General features: G+C 45.5%; 2 protein-coding genes across 2 annotated transcripts; both read left to right on the top strand.

Moving 5' to 3' along the window:
- Positions 1 to 3,150: 3,150 nt before the first annotated feature.
- LOC133914487 (transcription factor ILI6) lies at positions 3,151 to 4,184 on the top strand. The gene is made up of 2 exons (XM_062357586.1): positions 3,151 to 3,462; positions 3,815 to 4,184. The coding sequence occupies exons 1-2, from the start codon at positions 3,337 to 3,339 to the stop codon at positions 3,965 to 3,967; spliced, it is 279 nt and encodes a 92-aa protein (XP_062213570.1). The 5' UTR covers positions 3,151 to 3,336; the 3' UTR covers positions 3,968 to 4,184.
- Positions 4,185 to 8,250: 4,066 nt separating this feature from the next.
- On the top strand, positions 8,251 to 13,816 carry LOC133916825 (sucrose transport protein SUT1). Its single transcript, XM_062360682.1, has 14 exons — positions 8,251 to 8,683; positions 10,762 to 10,827; positions 10,989 to 11,087; positions 11,195 to 11,259; positions 11,360 to 11,444; positions 11,534 to 11,567; positions 11,693 to 11,792; positions 11,891 to 11,966; positions 12,165 to 12,359; positions 12,472 to 12,615; positions 12,699 to 12,932; positions 13,035 to 13,098; positions 13,179 to 13,222; positions 13,318 to 13,816. The coding sequence occupies exons 1-14, from the start codon at positions 8,495 to 8,497 to the stop codon at positions 13,486 to 13,488; spliced, it is 1,566 nt and encodes a 521-aa protein (XP_062216666.1). The 5' UTR covers positions 8,251 to 8,494; the 3' UTR covers positions 13,489 to 13,816.
- Positions 13,817 to 14,210: the final 394 nt, after the last annotated feature.

A 14,210-nucleotide genomic window follows, 5' to 3' on the forward strand; every position in this document is an offset into this window, starting at 1 on the left:
ACGAACTTGCGGTGCTTTCAATGCCTTCCAATTTCCCCCTGCGCTACTTGCCTCACGACGCTGTCTAACTCAAGGAAGCAGTGCTGAAGCAAATCTGAGATGACATGCAAGACGATAGAGGTTCATTAAGCCCATAAACATATTACTAACCTGCCCACTGGTACAAAATTTCCGTTCTTCATTTTGTTAAGATCAACTGCTCATATTATTTTAGAGGGGAGGTACTATACCCACAAGCACCGTAACACAGCTCGGTGATTTATAGTGTTTTATTGTAGTGATTAATATACAGTAATTGAGTAAACTTATTGCAACAAACTCTTTTACGTTATGTACGTATATCTTTATATACTTATTTTTTAACTTGTTATAGCTGATATGCTTATTGATCAAGCCTAATTCAAATCCCAAATTTTAAGAAGACGCAAAGTAATTTTGTTAACCTTAATGCACAAATCGTATTATCATATGCCAAAAAAAGAATAAATTATCCTTATTTTTCACTAATAATTAACATGTAACTAACTAGCCAGCCGTTCTTATATTTACTTTTCTTCAAAAGCTTGGTTTGTTATATTTCAGTAATTATAGAATCGGGAATAGCGACTAGAGGGTGGTAAATAAATGACTTACAAATTTTTTTAATGTTATTTTTCTATTTTGTCATCCAAGACACCTAAAAACCAAGTGCAGAAGCATAAACCGGAAAGAGACGAGTTGATACAGAAATCTTCAAGGAAAAACATGACTCTAATAGATGTAAATGAACTCTAGATTCAATTAGAAATCATTCCATAAGTCATTGTCACAAAAGATAGAAACTTGAAGAGGAAAAAAATCTAAGACTCAAAGAAAAGATCACCGGAAAAAGAAATTCTCCAAGTAGATGATATAGAGGCAAGAGAATTCAAGACCAACTCTGAATATGAATTTTACACCTCTAGTAACATGAAGAGCAACTCCACTAGGTGGAAAAACTTCAGCTCATCAATCAAAATGAAAATCACAACCAAAAAGAAAAAAAAACACAACAAAACAAAGGAGCCAATAGAAAGAGACTGGAAGTAAATGAATACAAGTATGAAGAAAACCACAAACTTCATTACTCAAAGAGAAATGCCCTATTTTGATATATTGCAAAATATTTTTACTCTAAAAAAACTCTCACCTATTACAAAGACAAACCTCTCCTCTCTTCCTCTCTTAAAACTCAACCATATACAATTCAAATGATTGGCTCAACCTCCCCCCACAGTCCTCTCTATTTATAGGTTTAGAGAGGTAGCTTAGCCCTTAAGATTCTTTGTTCCGAAAATACCACTATCTTCTAATGACCTCCTACCTACCATCGGGTATTTTACTCTATTTTTTGCTCCATCCATCGAACGATCGTGGCTTTTTCATAACTTAGCTTCGCCCTGATATAAGCTTCATAATGATATCACGTGCACTCCATCCATCCAAAGTTTTGAGGTCAAATCGCAAAACCACCTTGCACACTTCTCAAAAACGTAAATTTTAATATTTCTCTACAACTTTGTTAGTTTTGATCATATTTGCAACACATATATATGCTTATGCAATCCAACAAAAAAAAAATCACTCTATCAATCACTTATCATATATAAACTAAGATACATTTTAATTTGATTTCTCAATAACATAACAAAAATGAGTAACTTTTTTACGTATACGTAACCTTTTTAAACAAGGTGCTGGTAAAACATTACTTGTAATCAGATCCTTTCTTCGTTTACCTCCATGTTTGTACAAGAATCTGTGCAGGGATCTGATGTAACGACAGTCAGCATCAGACTCAACAATTCTTGATAGTGTGAAGATATCGGTACATAACACTTGACTATATATGTGACCCATACATGAATTGATTATGAGCCGCCGCAAAGACATGGGCTGTGGGTGCCAAATATCGGACAGAGACCAGTCGGGAATCATGACACTGCTGAATCTGATATACAGTGCGAGGTATTTAACACTCTAAAATCTATTCACTACACAATTACTTTGATCTGTTCAGCCATTGATGATTTCGTCCAAAAAAATTTTGGAAAGTGGTTGATGGTTTCATCATACAGAATGCATGGTTCTCTTAATATTTGATACTAGAGCAAATCTTTATATGGAACAAAGTTCAATTATGTAACTTCGTTGTTTGTCTATGGACATGAATTAAAATGTAACACACCAAGAACATTAGAATGTGCGGTGCGGTGCCTGCGATGAAAATGCATATTGACTGTAGTAGTGAGCACTGAGTAGTGACTGGAATTCGCGCAACATTGTTATTCTTTTCTTGAACGAATTGGCATAAAATAGTGACTTTTTCTATTAAAAAAGCAAGAACAAATATAAGAATATAACCGTGGAAGGTTATAACTAGGAAAAGAAAAAAAAAACTAGAAGTACAACAAAGTAGCGATAACGAAAATATTGTGGTCGATTGCCAAACAACACAGCCACCAACTAGAAACTAGGCCAGACCACCCTCACACTAAATCGGCCTTCGTCATGGTGATGAGGTGGTCTCAGAGGTTATGGTTGGTGTCACGCAGCATTGTTATTTCATCAGCCATGGATTTAATTTCCTACCCCTGTTTAGAAAGACAAGAGGTGCACGATGCATGCGTGGGTGTATACTGAATCCTAGACATGCACAAAGGGAGTTTGCCCACAACCTCATCTACTAGTAACTGTAGAGTCACTGTTGTATGTTCATGTGCATATATATATTCAATACCAAGTGTGGGGCGAACATAATAACCTGCATATTTTGGTAGGTCAAGTAACATGGCACGCGTGGTTCCTTCTGACAGATCTGGCCTCCAAGTCGGCTTTCTCACTGGCATTATTTCTTCATCTCATGTTGATGAGAGGTTCTCCCACTTGCAGGGCAATCACGAGTAACACAACACTGACGCAAGCTCCTCGGTATGGCCTCTCTCCCTCGAAAATATTTACAGTACCTAGAAATATGCCCTACCTGTGAATCTATTATTTGGGCCACCAGGTACTTCGTCCCTATAGGTCAGGGTCTTGAGCTGGAACTTATAGTGCCATAATGCCACGGGAAGCTCGCTCTATCTTGCCTGCCTTTTGGGTTTCTACTTACGCAGCTAGCACTATTTAACACCCCACTAACCGCCCAATTCTTTCTCCCATGCACCTGTCTTCCCGGCCCTCTCCTCCTCTAATAGTTTCTCCCCAGTCCTTGCCTGCCAGTCATTTCATCTGTATCTCATACTCTCTCACTCCTACCATCTTTGTCTCTCTATCTCCCGCAACTACACAGTCAAGCAGGCAACCACATTAACCGAGATGTCTAGCCGGAGGCCACGGTCTAGGCAATCTAGCTCGTCGAGGATCACTGAAGAACAAATCAGTGACCTTGTCTCCAAGCTGCAGGACCTCCTCCCCGAAGCTCGCTTCCAGAGCAATGCTAGAGTATGTAACAGTTCATTATCATTACCACTTTATGAGCCGAATGGTTGTCCAGAATTTTTGTTGTGATTTAGCATTCACGTCCAGCTGTAACTTATCATTACTGTTTGGCATTCAGTTCATTAAGCTTAAGATATGATCTGATATCCACGGACTGGTCTGTTGTTACAACTGCCGACTTGGCCAAAATTTCCAGTCAGTTGAATGGCCTCTATTATTCCTCTGCAAGAGTCGAAGATGCTATGAACTAACTCCGTCACAATTGCGTGTTCTCCTGACGCTTTAACTGTTATATGCATCAAATGGCATGAGCTTGAGCTGACAGAACACTTTCCTCTCTTCCTGCCCCGTCCAGGTGCCATCTGCAAGGGTATTGCAGGAGACGTGCAATTATATCAGGAGCTTGCACCGGGAGGTCGACGACCTGAGCGAGAGGCTGTCGGAGCTGCTGGCTACGTCCGACATGAGCAGCGCGCAGGCGGCGATCATCCGCAGCCTGCTGATGTAGCGAGAGAGATCTTGACGCCCCGTCGTCGAGCGCTCATAGCCTAATTAGAGTGATCTTTATTTAGTGCTTCGAGAGGCAGGTTACCTAATTCTCCATGTACTAAGTCTACGTGCATATGTACTGTTGTCGATCGTGTCACCACTCACCACCTAAACCAGACCTATCCTTTTTTTCGTGTACTTAATCATATGACCATCGTGATTCGTGCAAAGCTTATATCATTCCCATGTGCTTCTCGCCACTGCTATATTCACTGCCTGTCGGTCTAGTGGTAGGGGAAGGCGCGCGCCACCTCATTACCAGTTTCGGCACCTACTGAATGTGCTGCTGCCTCTTTTGGCACAAGAAGATCCTGAGGGGTTGCCTTCTTTTCTGTTGCAACAGGAGGAAGGTGCAAATATGGCTTCCTTTTCTCTCCTTTTTCAGGCCGTACAATTTTGCAGATGTGATGGTTGCAGTCTGAACACGAGTAGCAGATAGGACCCATGCGCAAAAGCCTCCCCGTTATCATGGGCTCATGCGACATGGAGAATCGTAAAAGTTACTTCAACTCAAATCCGAGATTCTAACCATGTAGTCAAGCTGAGGACAACACACAACACATCTAGAAATGCCATGGAGGTACCGTTGAGGAGGTGTTTGGATGAGTGAAATACTCCCACTCAGGCAAAATAGGATCCTTGGTTAGAGGTTGTATTTTTTTTTAGTACAAGTCCACTCACGCTCACGTAAACTAGACCGGAGGATTGGAGGTTCTATTCAACGAGGATGGTATGGCAGATCGTAGAGCAGATGAAGGTAACGCGTCCAGGTTGTGAGCCTTGACACTCGGTTAAATTGTGTAGCCAAGAGAACCATGCATTAATATTACTTGGGTCGTTGCAAGAATTCTACTCCTACTTAACAGCAAAGATGGGACGATAACATTTTCTTTTAGGAAGAGACGATAACATTTTCTTTTAGGAGATAGGTAGCAGGAGGGGAAAAAAGAAAGGGAGAGAGAGAGCATCCAAGGGCCTGGTATCATTTTGAATCGAACCCAATTGGTTACCCAACCCAAATATTGAGCGGGGCATATCAATGACGGAGCCTTTGCAAATTTTTTTAAAAAAAAACTAAGTCCATTGAAGTACACTGAAACAAGAAATTGAACTGGCCTGTGCCCTCGCTCTCTCTATATGCTGGGTCCGTCCATGGTGCATCCGGCGTTGTCCCCATGCTAGCACCTCCTATATATTCTTCCAAGTGAAATGAAGGAGGACTGAGGAGGAGCTCACATCCCAGTATTATATACCGGCCATCAGTAATGGATTCAGAACAAAAATGATTGGATGTCTTATTTGTTGGCTTAGAGATCCGAGTGTCCTACTTATTATGCTAGAAGATGTTATATGTATCTGATAATATGATGGATCAATAAAAAACTATAAATTATCCGATGTCATGTGCACCCTCTAGCTATGAGGTGAGTCCGCCCCTACCGGTCACAACTTGGTAACCACCAAAACTCGTTGGTAGCATATTACTCGTTTTAGAGAACTGCAACTAGCACAGTTGGCCAGAACATGTAGTTGCACCCGTGCGCCCACATTATAGCCCTGCTCGACGCAGGTTCTTACCCCTCCCTTTCTTAACACTAAGGTTAGATGTGTTTGACAACTAGAAACGTTTTGTATTCTAGTTAGAATCGGTTGAATCCCTGGCAAATAATGTTTTTAGCAAGTGATTTGAATCTGAAACTGGGTAAACATTTATCTTTTTACAGTATAGGAGAGAAACAGACGAAATATGGTTTCTCATTTACGATCTTCATCCTTCCTTCAGAATCATAATATATTCAACTAGTCAAACAATTGCACAAAGTGATTCTAATTCATCGAAAAAGTATTTTTATAAAAAAAGTAAAATCAAACATTTCTCAGAGAATCCAAAGCCGTACAAAAACAGGACATAAATATGGCTTCCGTGCCATAGATTTCACTCGCGTTTGCTGTTTGTGCGGACGACAAGAGCGTCCTCAGCTTCATCCGGTGGCCAGGGCGTTACACGGTAGGTTTGGGCCCGTCGTTGCCATCGGACTGGGCGGGCGTTGCTATCTGGGCCGTTCCCGCGAGCCATCGGACTGATAGATATGCCCGCCCGCCAGCCAGCCCGTGGGGAGCGGAGCTGATGGTCCGCTATAGAACGGGTGAAGCCAGCCGGGCGCGTCAGAGAACAGACGATCCGCTCGCCCGCGCCGGTGTGTGGGGGGGGGGGGGGGGGGAGTCGGGTGCGCGCCGGGCGATGTCCGCGTCAGACCAGGAGGAGCGCGGTGCGCCAGAAATCCTGGCCACCGCGTGAGATTTTTCGTTGTACGAGGCGGACACGCGGGTGGGATCGTGGGAGGTCGGCGCGCGTGCGTTGTGGGGTGCGGGACCGTAAGTGTTGCCCGTTCTTGTCGAGCGCCCGCGTGTCTACTCGAGCTGCGTGCCCCTCCCAGGCCGAACTGCGGAGGGGGCCTAGACGTTGTGCACAATGACTAGCATCGAGCTTTTTGTAAGTTGCAATGGAGGATCCAATCAGTGGAGCCCCATCGGAATAAGCATCTTATGAAGCCATCCTGTGAGGAATGAGCTAGTCACTGCCTAAATCAAAGCTCTGCCACCCACAAAGGCGCCTTCCTACTAGTATCGGGCTCCTCGCAGTGCAAATTAATGCCTTACCCTGGGATCGACCTCCTCGCCACTCGAATCAATGCCCTACCACCAGGATCGAGCTCCTTGCCACCTAAATCGACGTCCTACCATCAGGATTTGAGCTCTTCTGAGCCAGATCGAGCTTCTCTTTGTATGGATCAAGCTCTTTGACATACGTCTAAATGGATGCTCCACTAATGAGTTTGAGCTCCTTGCAACCAAAATGGAGGCCCTACTGTTGGGATCGAACTCCACGTGGGGGGGGGGGGGGAGAGAGAGAGAGAGACTGAGTGGTGAGTTTAGGTCAGTCGAGGGAGATGACTACTTGGGAGGAGTATTATTATATGGATGAGAGCTGTCAATGTAGCGTCTTTTTTTTTTCTTCATTGAGTTTAGTTCGGACATGAGATGTAAATTGATTTTTGTTTATAGAAAGTTCAGGTCCATCATTTGGATAAAAAGATAGCCAGCGTCGTTGGTTCCGTGATCAGTCGTGATGACAACATCCAAACAAATCGTCAACACCCGGAGCGTATGAAAGGAAACATTCTCATATCTCCAATGACATGATTGTATAGTGTATGTTTTTTTAATGGCGCTTCCTCTAACTACGTGATCTTTAAGAAGGCCAGGGGTGTAGAACGGGGATGGAACCTCACCGGCTCAACTCACCCTTAGCATTTTGTCACTGGGCTACAAGCCCATCCACAATAGTGTACGGTTTTGACCAGCAGCAGCAGCCGATGTATACGCGACATGGAGCAAAATGAATACGTACTGCATGCGGCAACAAGCAAGAGAGCAAAGCTCTGACGATCGAGCCAAATTGAATCTCTCCAAAAGGGAAACAATTAAAAGACATAGTGCTCCTACGTACAAACGTCCATGCATTTAAATTTGTTTGGCTCTTCGGGGGCTGGTTGTTGGAATTGGATTTTAGCATGCATTTGACTCCAGCGTGGCAGCTAGTACATACATAGAACGAGTAGATGATGAATTGGCATCCGTCAGTACTGTGCCACTGGTAGTAGCAATATAAATTCAACTCATCCGTCCCTATCTCGAGCCGATCGACCCCGTTGTGTGCACACGGCGCGAACGCATCGCATGCACCGTGCCACCCGCCTGCCTGGCAAGTGTCACCCTGCATGCATGCATGGGAGCGCACTAAAGCACCTACTACTTCTTGGCAGTTTCCATTAGGCCCTTGTGCTTAATTCGTCGCAAATCATGGCCCTTGCATATAGATAGATATAGGGGTCCTGAGCATGCAAACACGATGCTGACGGGAAACTCCAAAAAAATTAGCAGCTAGCATGTTTAATGGTCTTGAGCCTTCTGACATGTATACATGTACGTGGAGGCTCCCGTCCAAGCGCCATGCATGCACGTCACTGTGCGCACGTAGACGAACGCAGTGGAGTGGACCTTGCAGAAAAGGCCGACGAATTGTTGTTAATCACGAGGGGTTAGCTCTTGGATTGTGTTCAGGTGGTAGCATGCATGCATGCCGGACGAGAGGCCACATCCGGGCTAGGGTGGTCCGCGCAGGGCCGGGCCCGGGCCGGGGTCGCGGTAGCACCACGGCCTTTAAATGCCTCACCATCTCCCTCGTTTCCAAACACCCACCCACCTCACCCTCGCCTCTCCTCACTCCACGCGCACTCGCACACCTCGGTCTCCCCTCTCCCTCTCGCCCTTTCCATTTCCGTCTCCTCCTTCTCCTCCCGAGAGTCCAGCGCCTTCCAAAGCTCGCTTCTTGTTTCCCCACCCCGCTTTCCTTCCTTGATTTCCTCGGCCTGGCCCTAGAAAGCCTAGGGTACGTACGTGATCGGCGGCCGTCCAGCCTGCCATGGCTCGCGGCGACGGCGAGCTGGAGCTCTCTGTGGGGGTCGGCGGCGGAGGAGGTGGCAGCGGCGCGGGGGCGGTGGAGACCGCGGCGTCGATCAGCCTCGGGAGGCTCATCCTCTCCGGCATGGTCGCCGGCGGCGTGCAGTACGGATGGGCGCTGCAGCTCTCCCTCCTCACCCCCTACGTGCAGGTATCGTTTCCTGTGTCACGTGGATCCCCTGCCGCATCCTCATGTGGTAGCCGTCGCGACCAGCATGATGCGCATGCATGCACAAGATTACAATAACACGTTCGCGGGCGGCGCGCATGGATGGACGCACGGTGCGGCGCACGTCGTTTAGCTCGCTTCGATTCGTGCATCCGAACGCGCGCGCGCATGGTAGCTAGAAATTGCCTGCGAATTTTCATTTTGGCTGTTTTACCTCCAGGCATATGAAATTTTCTTGTTTTCGTGTTCATAGGGAGTGGATTTTCTTTTCTTATTTGTGTCAGTAGTATTTCACGGGTCTCTTGAAACGGCCCTAGATTTAACCGAGTGCGTGCTTTTAATTTTGAACATTGATCGTCTTTGTTTTGGTCTACTTGAGTCAAGTACTAGCATGGAATGTTCATATCATCATGTCGGTATTATCGTGTCCCCACCTGACACGTACGTCGTATGATCTATGGTTGAAAGAGCCTTCAATTCCCATGAAGCTGCAGGCAGCCGGTGTACCAGTCTCTCTCAACAAGTGACTTCAATTCTTTACAACAAGGGAAGTTGTAGAGCTAGGTAAGGAAACCTCAGACCATAACCGACCATTGGTCCACCGTCCAAAGTTGTAAACAAAGACCACACGTTATGGTCGTCCAAACTAAGCCTCAACCCCTATTTTCAGAAACAGCAGAAAAAATTACTCGCGAACTAAAAACACAGAAGGAAAAAAAAACTCAACCAGCCAACCAGGGTCTGTCGACACAGCAGCCGGCCGTACCTGCCCATGCCGAACAAATTAAGTGTTCCGATCCAAAGTGTTCATGGATCATAGAATCATTATTATGGGCCATGCATGCCTGACTAGGCCAGTTCGCCGGACTAGTTTGGATAAAGTTTACGGTCGCCGTAGCCTTCTCGAGTCAAGTGCCATCAAGCTGGTTGGTGCATGGCCAAGCGCATCACCAGCTTTGATCTGGCACCTTGCCTAACCACAGCGTGTGCAGCCTAGATCGTCAGATTAAAGGGCAACTTTTAGCCCAGATATATTCCCTCTAATTTCACAAGAACTTTGAGCCCAGATATATTCCGTCCGTCTTTACAAGATAACTCCAACAAATAAAACAGAGGTAACGACATCACTGAACCGGATCGGATTCCTCTAACTTTAACGGTGTTGTGATTTTGTCCCTGACATATAGAGCCATGAGTCGTCGGTCTCATATATCAGTAATAAAATCACGATAACGTTAAAGTCAGAGGTTCCTAACACCACTGAACCATACATGCACATAGTTTCAAAACTATTGACAGTCCTTGTGTGGCCCTGGGAAATATGGAACTGTGAGTTCCAAGTTCACAAACAGATAGTTGTTAGATGTGCCATATATTTTGATACTATGTGTGTTAACTTTATATTTTGAAAAATTTTACGGTGGTCTCGAAGGAACTTGAGCCATCTATTTTTTTAATCGGATGGTCTAGATTGGTTAGAATACTACCTATTATTTTAATATAGTATGAATAGTATAAGTGTATTTTTGGGAAAAAAAGAAATAGCATGGTAGTTATATTGTGCAAATTCATAGATTTAATGTTTAGACTGACCTGAATGCTGATTATTTGGTTGAACGATTATTTAGGGATTAGGTATAAAAAAAGATTGTAATACCCTTCAATGTTATGGTGGATAAATATTAACACTACCGTCGTAATTAAAGAAATGTCCAATCACGTAGACGGTTAGATTAAATTTATACTATCTCCTGTCTACAGGTAGTATGAACCACCGTAAAAGAGCTCTATATTTTCTAGTATCTCCTGCCCTCGCCCTGGGGGCGGGTGTTTGTGGCCCAAAAAAGAAACATTGCCGGGAGGTCTACTGATGGATATTTCTGAATTCCTGGGGAATTACAATATGTATATCAATTTCACTATGCCTAGCTAGTATTGGTTACATATGATTGTTACAATGTTTACAGATTTGTCAGAATCAAAGCCAATTACAAGCAAAATCTTTTATTTTGTAGTGCTAAAGAAAGTGATTTTTTTCTGAATTTTGCCTTTTTGTGCAGACTCTGGGGCTTTCACATGCTCTTACTTCATTCATGTGGCTATGTGGTCCTATTGCTGGCTTAGTGGTGAGTAACAAAGTCAATTTAATACTGTAGCTACACTTGCAGTAATTTTCTTCACCAATGTAAAAGCAAGCCACTTTTCCCTCAAAATTCTACTGTAATACTGCAATAAGCAATTACTGTAGTATAGTACTTATCCGTTATATCCTTCCCCAACCCTGCAGGTTCAACCGTGCGTTGGCCTGTACAGTGATAGAAGCACTTCAAAATGGGGGAGACGGAGGCCATTTATTCTGACAGGATGTGCGCTGATTTGTGTTGCTGTGAGAACCACTGAACCTTACACTCTCTTTTCTGACATGAAACTTACTCACTGTTGCTCCTTTCTTTGAGCTTCTCGAGGTAGCATTTCCTAATTTATGCTACGCAGGTTGTGATTGTTGGATTTTCATCGGACATTGGATATCTGCTCGGAGATACAAAGGAAGACTGCAGGTAAACTGCTTTACTGTAGTAGGGCTATTATCTCTTAGCCTTGTCTTTTGCTTGGCATCAGTAGCAAGTAGCAACTGATCTGACATCTAATGAAATACAGCCTCTACCATGGTGCTCGCTGGCATGCTGCAATTGTATATGTTCTGGGATTCTGGCTCCTTGACTTCTCCAACAATACTGTGCAAGTGAGTGCAGTTACATTAACAGTTCAGATTAATCAGCTTGAACAATGGGCTATTATAAATCTGACTGACATTTTTCATGCAACTGCTAGGGTCCTGCACGTGCTCTAATGGCTGATTTGTCAGGTAGTTTTCATGGCTAACTCATTTAAGAGCTTACTGACACTTGTTGATTCAAGCAAAAAAGTTTTTGTTGTGACATCAGTGGAATTTCAAACCTAATCTGCACTTTTTTTTCGTTCAATATACAGGTCGTCATGGCCCTAGTGCAGCCAATTCAATCTTCTGTTCTTGGATGGCATTGGGAAATATCCTAGGATATTCCTCTGGTTCCACAAATAATTGGCACAAGTAAGTCCACTCGTGTGCATAAATTTTATCCGGCTCGTTATCCTGCAAACCGGTTTACTTATAAAGGTGCATTCTGCGTAACTGATAGTCATATACAGGTGGTTTCCCTTCCTTAAAACAAAAGCCTGTTGTGAAGCTTGTGCAAACTTGAAAGGTGCATTTCTGGTGGCTGTGGTATGTTCTACTATACCTCACAATACGTGCATAGGATAATTTTCGTAATGCGCAAATACCAATATATGATGATGAGCTGGTTCTGCACTTAAATAGTTTCGACGACTACCTTAACCATATGTTCTTCCTACTATGTTACAGTGCATTATTTCTAGCGCAACATGCTGAAACTTGGGCGTTTCCCTTCTGTGTTTTCAGTTGTTCCTGGCCTTGGCTTTGGTTGTAACTCTGATCTTCGCCAAGGAAGTACCATACAAAGGAAATGAAAACCTCCCAATAAAAGCAAACGGTCAGGTTGAAATTGAACCTACCGGACCACTTGCAGTGTTCAAAGGCTTCAAGAACTTGCCTGCTGGAATGCCATCCGTGCTTGTTGTAACCGGCCTCACCTGGGTACGCCGCACATAGCATGCTCAGTTGTTTCAGAGGCCTTTCGAATTGACACTAGATTTTCTGAATTCTGTACTCATCTAATTCAGTATTGACCCTGCCATTGTCCTTGCAGCTCTCTTGGTTTCCGTTCATCCTCTACGACACAGATTGGATGGGCCGTGAGATCTACCACGGCGACCCAAAGGGAAACGATGCTCAGGTCGCGGCCTTTAACCAAGGTGTCAGAATAGGCGCATTCGGGCTGCTACTGAACTCGGTAAGATCCGGTTCCTAGGTTCTAGCTGCTGCAACTTCCATCAGCTGCTTTTAATGACTGGACACGAGTTTTGGTCTGTGCAGATTGTTCTAGGATTCAGCTCCTTCTTGATCGAGCCGATGTGCCGGAAGCTAGGCCCCAGGATCGTGTGGGTGACGAGCAATTTCCTAGTCTGCTTCGCCATGGCTGCGACCGCGCTGATCAGCTTCTGGTCGCAGAAGGACTTCCACGGCTACGTGCAGAACGCCATCGTCGCGAACAAGGACATCAAGGCCGTGTGCCTCGTCCTGTTCGCGTTCCTGGGCGTCCCTCTCGCTGTAAGCATCGCACCGAGTGTCACGTCACTGACAGCACTTCTGTGCACACGTTTCAAGAAGCCTTGCTCGACCTGACAAGTCTCTTGATTTTGCACGACGCAGATCCTGTACAGCGTCCCGTTCGCGGTGACGGCGCAGCTAGCGGCCAGTAAAGGCGGCGGTCAAGGTGAGTGAAACCTCTTGCAGCTTCTTGATTTCGTAGTGGTTTAAGAAGATGTGGCCGTGTGTGATGCCGATTAATCGCAGGGCTCTGCACCGGCGTGTTGAACATCTCCATCGTTATCCCCCAGGTCAGTACAGTTTAACAGCCGTCGTGCGCTGTCACGTTCGATCTATCTGTCATTGAGCGGTGGTGTGCTCACGGCCGCAAGTTTCTGGTTAGCAGGTGATCATCGCGCTGAGCGCGGGCCCGTGGGACGAGCTGTTCGGGAAGGGGAACATCCCGGCGTTCGCCGTGGCGTCCGGCTTCGCGCTCATCGGCGGCATCGTGGGCCTGTTCCTGCTGCCCAAGATCTCCAAGCGCCAGTTCCGGGCCGTCAGCATGGGCGGCCACTGAGACCGGTCCGGCGCCGCCGCCTGGCAAGGCCAGGCCAGCCGGACAAAGTTGTATGTTGGAGAATAAGAAGGGAAACATCTCTATGTGCCGGTGCTTGTGTTGTGTGTGACAGGAGGAGGCAAGTGAGGTGAGCATCCATCACCAGCTGGTACTGAAGTCTGGTCCCTGGTAGTGTAAGAATCAAGCGAGTAGGTCAGTTAAGCGGGTGCTTTGTGATGGCTCGGTCCTGTTTGTGTGTAGCAGCCTGATCAGGGAAAAGGAAATGAATGAATGGGCAGCATGTTAGTGGAGCAACCTGCTGCGTTGTTTGCATGATTTTTCAAAGAGAGCACCGGCATTTTCACCAAAACTTATGTCGGCATGCTAGATGCAACTAGATGACGACGACGACGATGATTGGTCTAGAGCTGGAGGCATATGGTTTTCAAAAAAGAGCTAGAAGGCCTATGTGTTGTCCGCCGTTCCAGATTTTTTTTTTACCGGAGCAAGCACCTTGTTTTGCTCCAATTGTCCCGTTCTTGCGGCTCGCTTTGCATTTAAAAACGCTCTGCAACGGCGCCGGCTTTGAACCGCCACCAACTCCAACCAGGCGTCGGCGACCGTCCGTGCCGCGAGCAAAAAGATCGGAGAAGAACGTAAACGAAGCAGTCCACTGCCGCTGCGGCCGGCGAAAGGTCTGGTTCGTCCTTGGACAAGAGAATATCTCACGGAAGCATTGACAT

This window comes from Phragmites australis, chromosome 4, assembly GCF_958298935.1.
Source record: "Phragmites australis chromosome 4, lpPhrAust1.1, whole genome shotgun sequence".
In the NCBI taxonomy this organism is placed as follows: Eukaryota; Viridiplantae; Streptophyta; class Magnoliopsida; order Poales; family Poaceae; genus Phragmites; species Phragmites australis.